Source organism: Suricata suricatta, chromosome 7 (assembly GCF_006229205.1).
Source record: "Suricata suricatta isolate VVHF042 chromosome 7, meerkat_22Aug2017_6uvM2_HiC, whole genome shotgun sequence".
Taxonomy (NCBI): domain Eukaryota; kingdom Metazoa; phylum Chordata; class Mammalia; order Carnivora; family Herpestidae; genus Suricata; species Suricata suricatta.
This window is the reverse complement of record NC_043706.1, coordinates 145,251,117-145,266,691: the sequence shown is the minus strand read 5'-3', so window position 1 is coordinate 145,266,691 and position 15,575 is coordinate 145,251,117. Positions and strand designations below refer to the sequence as shown.

The 15,575-nt window shown below is 51.9% G+C and overlaps 1 protein-coding gene across 11 annotated transcripts in view; it reads right to left on the bottom strand.

The window, feature by feature from the left end:
- Nucleotides 1-15,575, bottom strand: part of FAM120B (family with sequence similarity 120B) — a 92,339-nt gene that overhangs the window by 19,084 nt on the left and 57,680 nt on the right. For 10 of the 11 annotated variants that reach the window (XM_029944754.1, XM_029944741.1, XM_029944743.1 and 7 more), the window contains 2 exons: nt 1,570-1,776; nt 240-348 (listed from right to left, as the gene is read on the bottom strand). In XM_029944754.1, the coding sequence (XP_029800614.1) occupies nt 240-348; nt 1,570-1,776 (316 nt within the window). Of the gene's footprint in view, nt 1-239; nt 349-1,569; nt 1,777-10,147; nt 10,295-15,575 lie in introns of those variants that run through there. The other variant, XM_029944751.1, reaches the window with a different exon arrangement.

The window sequence follows — 15,575 nt, the reverse complement described above, 5'->3', positions numbered from 1 at the left end:
TGGCCGCAGGGGGCCGTGGCGAGGAGAGACGAGAGGGGAGAGGGCCCGAGGCGGAGCTCTGGGTCACAGGTCAAGCAGAACTCTTCTGAGAGCGGCCTTTCCTACAGGGACCAGAACTTAAATGGCGGGGTGGCACCCTACGGTGTTAAGTTTGCGTTTCCTGCCGCTTTCAGCAGCCAGCAGCCAGCAGGCCCCGCGGGACGGCCTGGCCGAGCGGACGCGGTGCCCGCGGCGCCCACCTGGCTGGGGAGAGCGCCAGTGCTGCCTGCTGACGATGCGCCGGTTCTCCTTGACGCAGGCCTTGCACACGACCGCCTTCAGCGCGTGGAACTTGGTCAGCCGGGACCTCTGCGGACAGAGCAGACAGCAGGAGCAGCGTCAGGCCTGTGCACGCCCTCTGGAAACTCGACAGTGACAGCAGCGTCCAAGAACACTGGGTGAGCACTTCCCTCAGTGCTGAAAGGAGAGCTCCTCAGAGAAGTGCCATTCCCCTGAGGCAGTGCCCCATCGTCTCTGGTCTTACAGTCACTGCCCGAAGGTCTCTGAGTGCTGTGGTGGCATCTGGGCCACCAGCACGTGGTCCTCCCTAACCAACCTGGGTGTGTCCTCTGAGCGGCGGCAGCCCTCAGCCCTCACCTGGCGTGACCGCAGCATCAGCCGCGGGGCCACGGCGGGGGGCTCACGGGCAGTGGCTGCAGCCGCTGTGCTCTGCTCCTGCGTCAGTCCCACACACGGGGACCAGTCAGATCTGAGCAGGGCCCTGCCTCCCTCCCCCGCCGCTGCCTGCACATAACACTGGCTGCCCCTCAGTTCCGACGCCGGAACCCCTCGGGTGCCCTGGGCTGGTGTGTGAGGAGCAGGACGGGGGCGCCTCTCCGAATGTCTTCCCTCTGACGTGACGCTCAGCGTGCGTCACCCTCACAGCCGGGGAGCGCTCTGGGACCCGGGGCTCTCGTGCACACTGGAGGCTGTCCCCGCACGCTCCGCGTGAGCCGAGCGGGGGCCTCGCTTGGGGACCTCTCTGGCACCACTGAGCACTTGTACTCACACAGCAGGAAGGCAGCCGATGTCCCCGACTGAACCACAGCCTTCAGGGGACGTTTTCAGGTAATACACAGTCATTTTTCCCGTCAGGCTAGTCACCTCTGGATAAACCTTCCTTCTTCAGTCAAAAAGGGTAAAGGAGAGAAAGCGTTTGAAGAGGGGCTGTGTTGGCCTGGGCGGTGCTCCTCGCCCTCCCTCAGCAGGGGCTCGGGGCCTCGAACCTATGGCGGCATTTCGGGAGAAGCAGGCCTCAGGCCTCCCACCCGTGTTTCTGATTTCCTGGGTCAGATGACCAGAGATCTGCACAGGGTGCGCAGCGTCCATGCTGAGTGTATGAAGTCTCACACAGGAATGAGCGGCCCCTCCAGTGGGATGTTTCTGAGGTGCACGTCTGCTTTCCTTAGTAAAGTGACCACTGGAACAGACAGCACTGACATCCCGCTAAGGACCCTGAGCCTCATGATGCACTTGAGCACCTGACCGCAAACCTGTTTGTAGTTTCTGAGCGTGAAACCACGGACTCACATTTTGCTCCACGAGGGCCTCCACGCTGTACCCTTTCTCTGACTGCAGGTACTTCTGATGAAAGAGCTTCCCGTCAAACACATTCCAGGGCATGAAGTCACTGGTCCTCCAGGGGAAGCCGCACGCGCTGTTGACCAAGACCAGAGTGGTGAGGCCGCGGACCAGCAGGGAGCCGAGCTGCACTGCCCGAGGGTCGATGTAGTCAAGCTGTGGGGGCACACAGAGAAGGTACAGAAGGGGTCACACTCATGGGGAAATGGAAGCCTGCCACTCAGCGCTGTGCACTCGCTCTGCTCACAGCACATGCCGGTGGCCAGCCCCTCTGTGCGCTCTGCTGCTCAGAGGGACGGGACGGGGAGCAGAGTCTGTGAGTGTGTGTGCTCACTCGTGCACCCACCACGCACACCGCCGGCATCTGCCCAGGCCTGTGTGCACACCGCCCTCGGGGTTACGACTCGAAACAGCTCCTTCACCTGTCAGAGCTGTGGTCCACCAGGAACATACTGCAAGCTCATTTCCTTCAGGTGCACTTGTCTCTGAAAGTTTCTTTAAAAGCAAAGGCAAAGGAAGAGAAGCCAAGAGAATACCATCTGAGATACAGATGAGTTTACTGTATTCCTTTTTTTTTTTTTTTTAACTTTTAACATTTATTTATTATTGAGAGACAGAGCATGAGCATGGGAAGGGCAAAAAGAGGAGAAGACATAGAACCAAAGTAGGCTCCAGGCTCTGAGCTAGCTGTCAGCACAGAGACCAATGCGGGGCTTGAACTCACAAACCATAAGATTATGACCTGAGCCAAAGTCAACACTTAACCAACTGAGCCACCCAGGCACCCCAAATTCACTGTATTCTTTTTCTTTTTAATTATTTTTTAATGTTTATTTATTATTGAGACAGAGAGAAACAGAGATGAGTGGGGGAGGGACAGAGAGAGGAAGACACAGAATCCCAAGCAGGCTCTAGGCCCTGAGCTGTCAGCACAAAGCCCGATGAGGGGCTCGAACCCACAAATCACTGAGTTCACTGTATTCTTAAAACACCACACTCTGTTGTTCCGATTATAGGTATTAATTATCTCATAGAGTTGGCGAGTGAATAACTTTTCACAAATTAAGGTCATATAAACCTAACCTTTCTTTTTGTTGTCAGGCCTGCCCCGACATCACACATTCTCACTGTGCTGGGCCAGAGAAGCTGCCGTAACACACGACAGGCAGGCTCTTGCATTTGATGAGAGCCTGTAGCTGTTCATGGTTCTGGGATTCTCGGCTTGTGCCGAATGCATACAAGCGAACTGACACTTAAGCACACGTCCATGTGGCTTTGCCAAGGTTAGCCCCTTTTCTCTGTCAGTGCCTAGGCTGCTCCAATTCAACAGTAGCTGTTTTTAAAAATTTTAACGTTTTATTTGAGAGAGACAGAGCATGAGCAGGGGAGGGCCAGAGAGAGAGGGCGACACAGAATCCGAAGCAGGCTCCAGGCTCTGAGCTGTCAGCAGAGAGCCCGACACAGGGCTCAAATCCATGAACTGTGAGATCATGACCTGAGCTGAAGTCGGCCACTCAACTGACTGAGCCTCCCAGGTGCTCCCAATAGTGGCTATTTTAAATGTTACTGCATATCCAATAGAGTTTATAAAACCAAAATAAACCATGAAATGAATCTCCCTGGCTCACGTGTGCACACACGTGCTGCACTCTCTACGTATAAACACACAAACATTAAAAAAAAAGAAAGTGTATTTGTTGCACAGCACTGTCTTAAACTGTCCTAAAAAGAGCTACCACAGAAGAGGTTTGCGGGGCTGAGGTGACGCTGACTAATTCCAGGTGGAGGTCCTCACGCTCCACTCTACAGGCCCCTCCAGGTGAGGCCTGTGCTGGCCGGCCGCCCCCTGACAGGCTACCTACCCTCACTGCCCTTCAGTAACCCTCCAGGACGGCCGTGTGTCCAGTGCGGCGAGCCCTCACGCTTCCCCATTTGTGCACGCGCTGTAACTGTCTGTCTAGAACCGCACCACCCTAGTGGGCAGCCAGAAGCCATCCATGATATTTGTATTTAAAAGAACCAAACCAAAATCAAACACTCAGCTTCTCAGATGCACTGGGCCTACTTCAAGTGCCCGCGGCCACACGCAGCCAGGCCCTCCCCTCTGGACGGCGTGCCTTGGGGCTGCTTTAGTCTAAATTGCCCCTGCTTCTCTACCTCGTCCTTGCCAACTATGAGCAGCCCCTGACTTCTTCACGCTGGCCCAGGTGACAAAGCACATGCTGCCAGCATCACGGAGGCTCTGGTGGCCTCCCTGTCGCCCCTACTGCCCCCCAAACATAAGCACCCACCAGCCTCTCAAATTGTCACTGGTTTGACTTGCTTGCGCATTTACAAAATGAATCGGGCAGCACAGGTACTGCTGGCACTGGCTTCTCCTGGGGACACGGTGAGGCCGTCTCATGCTGTGAGCAGCCGGGCTCCAGCCAGGAAACGCGCGGATTCCATACGAGACTCAGGGGAGGACAGAAGCCTTTAAATGTGAGTCTACTTCAAGCGAGGTTTTTCCAGAAATGTTTTATGCCTGTCCATGTAGAGATTTTATACTTTTGTTTTTTCCTACCCTTGTTTTTTATTTGAGGTTAGTGTAAACAAAAAAAGCTGTGGTGTTATTTTCACCTGGCATTGTTTGACAGAATATAGTTGACTTGTATATGCTTTGAATCTAGCACCTGTAAAATCTGCTTTTTAATGCTAATGGTGGTTCTGTCGATGTGATTTTCCATTCATACAATCGTGTCCTCTGTCAATGATGGCAAGTTTTATTTCTTCCAAACCCTGTATCTTGTATTTCTTTTTTCTGATTTCTCTTCTGACCACAGCTTCCAACTCAACAGAAATGTTTAGAAGATACTCCCCAGACTCCCTTTACTCTAGTAAAGATGTTCATCTATCATGAACAGGTACTGAATTTAGCCACATACTGTTTCTGCACTAACAAAACTATATGCGTTTTCTTATTTATTGTGCTGCAGTGAATCATACTGGTTTTCAAATGTTAAACCAACTTTGTATCAGTTGCCTCAAGTGTTAGGGACATTCGCCAGGAGCCATCAGGGTTTGTGGTTTCCTTCAGGGTCAATGTCTTCAATAGATTTAGAACCATTTAGATTCTGTTTCTTCTTCTTTCAGTCTTACTAAATACATTGTATATTTTAAGGAATACGTTCATTTTACCTAACCTTCCAAATGTATTGCTGTAATGTTGTTCATAACACCCTCTCATTATCTCTTTAGTGCCCACATGGCCTGCAAGGACGCTGCTCCTATGGGCCATTTATGCTTTTTCCTTTCCTATGGTCTCCTGTTGATTGCTGCTCTTATGATCTTCTTATCATACTCTTTGGGTTTGATCTGCTCATTTCTTGTTTAATATTTATTTATTTTGAGAGAGAGAGAGAGAATGAGTGAGCACGTGGGCACACATGGGCAGGGGAAGGGCAGAGAGAGAATCCCAAGCACTCTCTGCACTGTCAGTGCAGAGCCCAATGCGAGGTTCAATCCCACAAACCATGAGATCATGACCTGAACTGAAATTCAGAGCCAGATGCTCAACCGACTGAGCCAGCCAGGTGCCCCTGCTCATTTCTAACTTACAGAGACGTCACCTCACACCACAGGCTCTCAGCCTTCCTTCTTTCCCAACATATTGACGCTGTAAATTTCCTTCTAAGAACACCTTTTAGCTTCATCTGCAAACTTTAATGTCACTACTTTCACTGTCATTCAGATTATTGCATGCCTGTGAGTTCCATTCCCACCCATGAGTTACTCAGAACTATTCTATTTTCAAATAATTGGGAGTTTTAATTTTTGTGTTACTATTGGTTTCCAGCTCATTTCTACTGTGGCCAGAAAGTAGTTACGGCCTCAATGGTTTGAGACTGATTGCGGCATTAGGACCACCACACAACGTGAGCAGCCCCCCGTGCACTCGGTCCTACAGCGCCGGGGTGCACGTCCACAGCCCCCCGTGCACTCGGTCCTACAGCGCCGGGGTGCACGTCCACAGCCCCCCGTGCACTCGGTCCTACAGCGCCGGGGTGCACGTCCACAGCCCCCCGTGCACTCGGTCCTACAGCGCCGGGGTGCACGTCCACAGTCCCCCGTGCACTTGGTCCTACAGCGCCGGGGTGCACGTCCATGTACTGAAGAGGTCAAGTGAGTCATGTTGCGCTCCCAGGGCTGACCATCATCAGGACACACAGCACTTGTCTCTAGTGATTCCCAAGAACACGTCTTCCAACATGCCCACACAAGTTCCTTACTGGTGAGAACATGGCTCACCTCTGACTGTCCTCATTTTCCAGCATCTTGGTGTGCCTCCATCTCAGGTGTGTGTCTGCAAGGCAGCACATGGTTGGTTAGGGATTTTTATTTTGCAAGGATGACAGATTCACAGAAGGCTGCAAAGGTTGTATGGAGAGCCCCACGCATGCACCCCGTTTCCCATAGTGCTGACACCCTACACTCCACAGTGCAGCATCAATACCAGGAGACCAGCCCTTCCATATGCATGTACGTGTGCTACACAACTTGACACATGAGCGACCTGTGCCACCGCCGCCACGGATACAGCTGCTCCGTCACCACCAAGCCCTCCGTTGTGCAGAGCCTCGTGGTCCCACCTGCCCCGCCCCACCCTCCATCTAACTCCCACGTTCTGAGAGTGCGGCCACGTGGGAGTGGCTTCCTCGCTCAGTGCCGTCCATCCGCTCACGCTGCTGGGTGTGTGAGGCCCTCCCTTCGATGGCTGGTCCCACCCCACAGTGCGGGTGGGCCAGTCAGCGTAAGCGATCACCCACTTAAAGACATTTCTCTCGTTTCCGGCTCTTGCTGCCGTACACGCAGCTGCTGTGGATGCTCACATCCAGGTTGTGTGGGAGCAGAAGTCTTCCTTTCCAGTGGGACGAGTGCCTGGCAGGGGACAGTTGAGGCAGGTGCTAAGTGCACGCTTAGCTCTTCGGGGACCGGACCAACCTCTCCCGGGCGCTCCCACGCGAGCAGGGCACTGGTGCGCAGGCAGCCCCACCTGTGCCCGCCTTCACATGGTCGCTGTGTATAGCTTGGCTGTTCCGATACATACACAATGGCCCCTCACCGTGACTTTAAAGATGCTGAAAAATTGTTCACTGCTCGATATCTCACACACCCAAATATCTTTTTCAGTGAAATGTCTATTTGTGTCTTTTGTCTACTTTCTAAGTGGGCTGTTTTTACGCAGTTCAGAAACTCCTCTTAGTTCCTACTTACGAGTCCTTTGTCAGACGTGTGTCGGCAAATGTTTCCTCCCAGTCTGCACCTTGTTTCCTCATCTTTACAGAACAAAGGTTTTAATTCTGATGAAGTGGAACTTATTTTTTTCTTCTATGGATCATGCTTTTGATGTGAACCCTGAGAACTCTGTCCCGAGCCCTAGATCCCAAAGGTTTCCTGTTTCCCTGAAAGTTTTACAGCGCCACACTTGTGTAGCTGGGCTATCTTCTGCACAAACGGTAACGTTAAGGTCACGACTCGACTCTCTGTGGTTGTCCAGCTGCTGCAGCACCATGTGCTGTTGGCAAGACCTTTGCTCTTTGCTAAACTCCGGTGGCAGGACCTTCGTGGTTCTGGTTCTTGGTTCTGTGCTTGGTTCTACTGACCCAAGTGCGATCCTTCAGCCCGTTCAGGCTGTCTGGATCAGTGTGGTTTCATAACAAGCGATATCATCAGCTAAAGCAAGCTATATTCCTCACACTTTGTTCTTCTTTTTTCAAAACTGGTTTATATTTTAGTTCCTTTGCTTTTCCATATAAATTTAAGGATAATCTGTCCTATCAATGACAACAGAAGAAACAACAACAACAACAAAATCCTTGCTGGGATTTTGCTGGAAAAAGTCTACCAATTTGGAGAACTGAGCTCATCACTGTGCAGAGCCTTGCAGTCCATGAGCATGGTATGTCTCTCTCCAAGAACTTGGGTTTCCTGCGACTTCTTCCACCAGCATTTTGTAATTCTCAGCAGACAAATTTTTTTAATGTTGATCTTCAGCCAGAGATCTTGCTGAACTCCTCAGTTCTAGTTTTTTCGGCAGATTCCTTGTGATTCTTTATGTAGAGAATCACGTCACCTGCAAAGTGGGACAGTTTTTTCTCCCTCAGCGATCTGCATGTCACTTCCAGCTTCAGGGCATAGGCCACAAGTGTCAGTTCTGAGCTTGGAAGGGGCGATGTGAACAGACATTCCCCACCACAGGGGGACGCATGCAGTCCTTCCAAGATGTGCATGATGTAGCTGCAGGGGGTTTTGTAGACCTTCTTTATTGAGGTGAGGAAGTTCCCTCTCTCTGCCTATTCTTCTGAATACTTGATGTGATCATGTGATTTTTTTCCTCATCAGCGTATTAGAGAATTGCAGGGACAGATTTTAAATTCCGAATCAGCCATGTATCCCTGCAATAAACAACCCCACTTGGTCATGTATCATTCTTTTTACACACTGCTTGATTTGCTTTGCTAACATCTTGTTAAGGATTTCTGAGGCACCTGGGTGGCTCCGTCAGTTAAGCATCCGACTTAGGCTCAGATCATGATCCCACGGTTCATGGGTTTGAGCCCCATGTCAGGTTCTGTGCTGACAGCTCAGAGCCTGGAGCATGTTTCAGATTGTGTCTTCCTCTCTCTCTGCCCCTCCCCCATTCATGCTCTGTCTCTCTCTGTCTCAAAAATAGATAGACTATAAAAATTTTAAAAAAAGGATTTCTGTTTCTATGCTCACAAGGACACTGGCCTCAAGTGTTCCCTTTCTGTAATTCATTTTTCTGGGTTTGGTATCAGGGTAATACTGGTCTTGCTGGGAAGTATTCCATCTCCATGTATTTTCTGGAAGATAATGGGTAGAACTGGCATTAATCCTTTGAACACTGATAAATAATCCAGTGAAACCAACTGGGTTACAAATGTATTTTGGAGAGAGTCTCAAAAACTATAAATATGGTTTCCTTAACAATCATATGGCTGCCTAAACTGTTATTAATGCGTAGGCTGCAGTCATCTGTGTTTTGGGGGATCCAGTCTGTTACATCTAAGTGGCTGAGCTTGTGTGTGTGTGAAGCTGCCGGTAGCATTCCCTCAACCCTTTTGCTCTAGGCAGGGTCTGTGGTGACACGTCGCCTACTCCTGACCATGGCAAACTATATTTTCTCCTTTCTTACCAGGCAAATACTCAGGAGCAAAAGTGGTTCCCAAATGCTGGGTTGACCTTCCTACACTTCTATTTCCTACAGTCTTGACTCAGTAATTCTTTATGACCCTTTCAGCCATCTGATAACTTTGATTTATATCTTTAAAAAATATTTTGTTAGGTTTTCTATTTGTCTTCACCAGGAAAACCCATCCAAACACCTTCAGGATGCATCTCCCTCCTCTGAAGGCGGCACCACACACTTGGTCTCCACAGCCAAGGTTCTCAACGTTTTCGTGTCATAAATATTGTTGGCAGCCTGGCGAAACCTATGGGTTCTTTCTCAGAATAACATTAAATACATACAATAAAATACATAGGTTTATAAAATAGTTAGTTATAATGAACTAAAGTTTTCAAAATAACCTGTTTACAGTAATTTACCTACTTCTCTGTATATACTTTAAAAGATAAAAGAACAGCAGGTCTAATAACCATAATTCAGAGAAAATGAGGACAGGAAATAATACTATGAATTTCTCCAGCTGTACTGTAACGTAGGCCCCTCTGATTTCTCTTGGTAACAAAGCCACACTATTATTGTTACGGTTCGTTGACTACATCATAAAGGAAATGATGGATTTTAGTTGTAAGTTGATGAAAATAGAAATGCATTTCCCCTGCTCCAGTCCATAGACTCTCATGTAAAGAACCCTCAAAATCGCATCACGTGTAGGACGACCATTCTGGGCCTGACAGAAACCAACCCACGCCGCGGCGCGTGAGCGCTTTAAACAGACGGCTGCGGGCCCGAGGCCAGCGTTTGCTCTCCTGGTACTGCTGTAATCTTTGCTGGAGGGTTTGCAGGGTGTGTTAATTGAGGATGATTCCACCAAAAGACACAGGCATTTTTGGAACTTCCATTATACTTTTAATTATCAGGCACTAAAAATAAACTCTAATCCAAGGAAAGCACATTAAACTAGGAATACAGTCATAGTCTTGAATCGCTAGATGTGTTGATAATTTCATTTCTCAAACATAATCATTTCCCTTTTGATTCCAGCTTTCTCAGGGCTTTCCTGCTACCCAGAAAGGGCCACGCCCCTCTAACACACTCAGGGGCAGGAAATGCCACACGAGCCACCCTCGGGTGGCTCACACAGCAGGCTGTACTGAAGCAGGAAACGTCCTTCTCCTTCCTAGAGGGCTGGAGCCCCCGTTCCTCCCCCCTCCCCAATTCTCCCCAACCTGCAGGTCCTACAGAGGGGAGGTGAGCCTTACCCTCTCCAGTCTCAGCGCTCCCCCACCAGCCTCCACCCTGCTGTTCTCCAGAAGCTGTTCCAGGTCAAAGTCCAGCATTCATCTCCTCCTTTTTCCTGACCGCACCCATGCATGGGCACGCTGGCCACGAGGTGCCGGCCTCTGTCCACGCTCTTTCTGCTGTCCTTACTGAGGGTGCTCTCAAGACCCCTGGTGGATGTTCTTAGGCCACACCTCTTTCTTCTTCCTGGGTTGATAAACCTGGATGTGCTCATGCTTCCCAAATCCATCTCCAATGCCAACTCTCCCCAAGCTTGTAAACACCACTGTGCAGACATACATCTCACATGCAACTCCCCCCTTCCCTCTCGGATGCCCAATCCAGGAAAGACTCGCATGCCAGGCTCCTCCTGCCTCCTGGACACTTCCCACTGTTTTTCTCTTCACCTCGACCTTCAACCTTCAGTCCCACCTGCGACAGCTCCCGCATCACCATGCCAGGCCCCTCGCTGAGCCCGCTCCATTCCCAGGACCTGTGTGGACTGGCACATGTGGCCCCAGAGGGCTTGCTGTCACTTTGCTGTCCAAAGCCCCCAGATTCCCCAATACCCTGGGAGTCCCAGCTGTAACCACGCCCGTCTCTTTGGCTCTAAGCTGCTCAGTGAACCCAACTAATGTCTTTGTTCCCTTCTGAGGCCCTCCTGCCCTTCCTCTCTTTTTACCTCTGATTCACCAAATCCCAGGGCAGGGACAGATGCCTGGAGGAGCTGGGGGGGACAGGAATGCCCTCCCTGCCCCGGCGCCCCAGGAGGAGGTCACCATGGTGGCACTCCCGCTGAACCCACCCTCCCGGGATGACCACCTTCCCCGGTCTGCGCCCCAGTACAGGCCTGGCACTGGCCCAGCATGACTGAGGGGCTTTCTAAGTACTGGCATGATGTAGATTAGATTCACTTCTCTATCAAGACCCCACAAGCAGGTGGGCAGGGGATCTTCATTAGGAAATACATCAACTCCATTTCATAACGTTGATGTTTGTGTACCAGGACACAACCGCTGCCTTCCTGCCAACGTGCAGTGTGACGCGGCCTGTCATGACCCCAACACGCTGGGGACTCTGTCTGCAGTCAGGCAGGCACAGTGCACCTGGCCGTGTGCCACTGAGAACGATGCACGGTCCAGAGAGCTGTTCTGTGCCAGCCTCCACTCTGGGTGGCCCCGCTATCCACAGGTGTGTGTGCGCTGTGAGCGCCCCTCGGTGGGTCCTCATTCGGCAGGATGCTGAACTAGGTTCCACACGAGTGTGCGTACGTGCGTGTGTGTATGTGTGTGTAAGCACTCCTCAGTGGGTGTTTGGCCGGATGCTGAACTGAGGTCCACACAAACGTGCGTGCGTGTGCAAGTGCTCCTCGGTGGGTCCTCATTCGATGGGATGCTGAACTAGGGTCCACATGAGTGTGCGTGCATGCGTGTGTGTGTGTGTGTGTGTGTGTGTGAGCACTCCTCAGTGGGTGTTTGGCCGGATCCTGAACTGAGGTCCACACAAACGTGCGTGCGTGTGCAAGTGCTCCTCGGTGGGATGCTGAACCAAGGTCCACATGCGTGTGCCCACGCGAGCGCCCCTCAGTGTGTCCTTGTCCGGGGGGATGCTGAACTAGGGTCCACGTGTGCGTGTGTGAGCGCTCCTCAGTGTGTCCTCGTTCGGCAGGATGCTAACGCAGGAACTCCAGGCTGGAACACAGCTCACAGCCATGGCGGGACAGACAGGCTCCACATTCTCACTTTAACGGCAGCTCAGGAGCAGCCCAAGTGCCAAGGCCGCCATAGGAGGAGCCAAGCTGGGAGTCCCCGTTCCAGCCAGGCGACTGCCAACATGTCGCGGACCTTTTGTGGGTCTTCATGGTTTCACCTGGTGCCAGCGAATCATCACTACTGACGAGTGCCACGTGCACTGCAAACGTACAGTCCTGCCTTTAAGGAACCAAAATGCAACGGAATAAAGACTACTGAGGCCCTCCCAAAGCCCTTTAACTGTGCGCTTCTCTCCCACTGCCAGAAGCACGAAGCCGTCGTGGGCCACAGCAAGGCTTGCGTGACGGCAGGTAAGCGGTGCAGCCCGCAGAGTCCATCTCGTGAACACCCAGCCAGGACCTGTAAAGTCTGCTCGTGAAAATAACGAACCCTAAAAGACAGTGTTCACTCTCAGTTACTTTTTTAAGTGAAAACGAAGCCTCAGCATCAAGCACCATCCCCAGTGACCCCGTCGGGCAGTCAGGACTGGTCAGGTCCTGGCGGTACCAGTGAGCACAGGGCTACACGGAGAATGTGTGTCTTAGTGTGGACGACATGGGCGGCTGAAACAGCGCCCCCATGGGCCCACGGGTCACTGCGCCTCCCTGGGGCTCATCTGAGCTACACTGGATGCGTTGTGCCCCACCTCACAGCTTACAGGCGACTTCTGTGAGAGAAGTAAACCCGTAACCACGTCAAAGCAGGTGAAACAACCAATGCGGGACTTTCATCTCAAGCTGTTACGCTGTCCTGGGGTCACAGGATGGGGAGGGGTGTGTGTGACATCACTGGTACTTTAGGGACACTTTTAATTCAAGAAGCTGTATGGCCATTGTTTCCTAAACATGTCTTTCTTCCTCCTGCTCAAAATAAGCAAGCATAGAAAACCCAGGGAGACCCAGGGACAGATGGCGCCCGGGAGGCACAGGCAGGGCTGGTGCCGGGGCCTGAGACCCTCAGCTGGCCTGCCCAGGACTGAGCCACACACGCTACCAGCTGGCAGAGCACCTGCATCAGGAGCAGCCGGCGCACTCGCGGTGCTCTCCGGTGCTTCTCCATGTCGGGGAACCAGAGGATCATATTTTAAGTGTTGGGGTTGTGAAAGTGTTATTTCCCAGAAGATGTTGAAAGTATTTCTCAGCCAGAGGCACCTGGAACTCAGTTGGTTAGGTGTTCGACTCCTGATTTCAGCTCAGGTCATGCTCTCATAGATGGAGGGAACGAGCCCCGCGTCGGGGCTCTGCGCGGACAGCGTGGAGCCTGCTTGGGATTCTTACTCTCTCCTCTCTCTCTCTGTGCCCCTCATCTCGTGCTCTCTCTGTCTCAAAATAAAATAAACTTTAAAAAAAAGTATCTCAGCTATGTTTGCTTTGTGATTTTATTTTTCTAATTATAATGTAGGATTTTAGAAGATAAACTACACCCTTCCTCCTCTCCTCCACAAGTCTACTAAGGAAGAGGATTATCCCAAACTGGCTGAAGAGACTCGGAAACTTGAGTGACGGACGTGGCTGCTGGGAGCCTGGTGGCTTCCCGAGCAACTGCGTTCCCTGGTGAGCAGAGAAGACCCTGCACTTGCACCCACTGGGTCAAGGGGAGAGCAGATCGTGTTCACAGGCTGCAGGACCCACACCTGAAACACTGAGGTCACCTTCCCACAAGAGAGACCCCACAGCAGCCATTCCTCTTCCCCAAACAACCAGTGCCGAGAGGACAGCCTGGGGGGCCCAAGTCAGGGCCGGAGGCTGGGCCTGGCTCCAAAATCAGTCACCAATGAGCACGAAGCAGCTCCCTGCGGCTAAACGCTATGGCCTTTCAAACAAAGACAATTACTGAAGACAAGCAGCCAGTGTTGTAGAAATAGGACTTCAGGTGCCTTGGAATAAACACAAGGAAAAGCTGAGGCCTGCATGTTTCCTGCCCAGGTGTTGGGGCATTTGATGGGGACCCAGAAACTGGAAAAACCAGTTCCAATGTCCCAAAGCTTTGCAGGAACTCTTTAACAGTAAATAGTCATCAGTGAGGTGTTCATGTATCAAGGAAGGTGCATTAACTAACGCTTACTGGCAGTTATGTAAAACGACACTTCTATGTTACAAAACTGCCTTCCTGGCAAGCTGCAGCCCTTGGGCCAACCTAAAGTCAGGTTCAGAGAGGGCTTCGCCAGGGGGTGTCCGGTGAGCAGCCTGAAACCCATGCAGGGTGAGGCACACCACTGGCCACTCCAGAGCTGTCTCCTTACCCAGGCCCCTCTCTAGGCTGTGTCGCTGAGCATGCGGGACAGCCCATGCCATCCTATGGCTCCAAAGTTGGGCTCAGGGACACCGCCTCCTGTCTCCCCTTCTACATCCTTGCACATGGTGGCGGCGCGCCCGCTTCTGGCCTCAGACCCACGACCGCCATGAGGTCTACAGCTCTACTCACGAATGTACAGTCACAGAAAGGCCCAGGTGTAAGAGAACGATAAAAGGCTAATCTTTACAAGAAACAGAGTGAGATAATGTTTGAACTCTTAGCCGTAATTCCACCATTTCCCCTTTACTGCCTGCACCGTGGTCACCCTAACATATCCCACAACTGATACACAGGATCAACAGAGGGTAAAAATCATGAAGTTCCAAGGTCTGGGTCCTGGGAGAACTTTATTGGCTCCAATCTGCAATAGACGTGAAATGTTGGAGCAACAGCGAGAAGACAGGAAGATGAGGGGTAAAGGCCTCTCACCCTCCGCCTGCAGGGCCACGGAAGCCCCAAGAGACACGCTGTGTGGGGGCCCCACGTTCTGTGGGCTGGCAGTGTGTGAGCACAGGCAGTGGGACAAGGACATCTCAAGGACACCCACCCCCCTCAACCCAGAGTCCATTTCTGCTAATCTGTGGAATGGCGTTTGAAAAAAAGTTTTACCTTTCATTTTACTGAAAATTCTACACTGAGATTTGTTTTTTCTATAGAAAAAATTTTTATTTGAAGATTCTTTAATTTGAGAGAGAGACACACGTGCAAGCAGTGTTGGCTCAGAGGGGCAGAGGAAGAATCTTAAGCAGGCTCCAGGTGAGTGCGGAGCCCCATATGGGATTTGACTGCACGACCCTGAGATCATGACCTGAGCTGAAACCAAGAGTTGGACCCTCAACCAACTGAGCCCCCTGGGAGCCCCTGAGTAGTCTTATTCACGAAGACAAAATGCACCTCCGGGCACCCAGCAGGGACACGAGCACAGTGACTGACACTGCACAAAAGCTCCTTGGAAGCTCCAGGGGACTCCCATCTCCATCACCAAGGAACAAACCCACTCAAACAAGAAGAGCTGAGTACCTGTCGACAAGCTGCCAGAAAGTGCAGGCGTGAGACGGCACAGGGGTGGACGAGGCCGAGCGTCCAGTCCTGAAGAGCCCTGCCGAGGAAGACTAAGGACTGTAACCCCCAGTGGAGGGGACAGGCATCCTTGAGCAGGAGAAAGAGGAAGAGGACAAACCCTGAAGCAGATGTGGCATCACTGGCGAGGAGGTGTCAAGGGGCACATGGCAACCTGACATGTGCAGATGCCCAGCAGGGGAAAGAGCCCTCTGCAGCAGGTGTGTGGACGAGGCAGCCAGGCCTCGGTCCGGGCACGGCGGCTTCCGGGACAGCAGGGTCGGGACCTCTGGATGGGACTCGAGACAGAGTCACCTGGGCAGTGGGGTCGGGGGGGCTCTGGATGGGACTGGGGACACAGAGTCACCAGGGCAGTGGGGGGG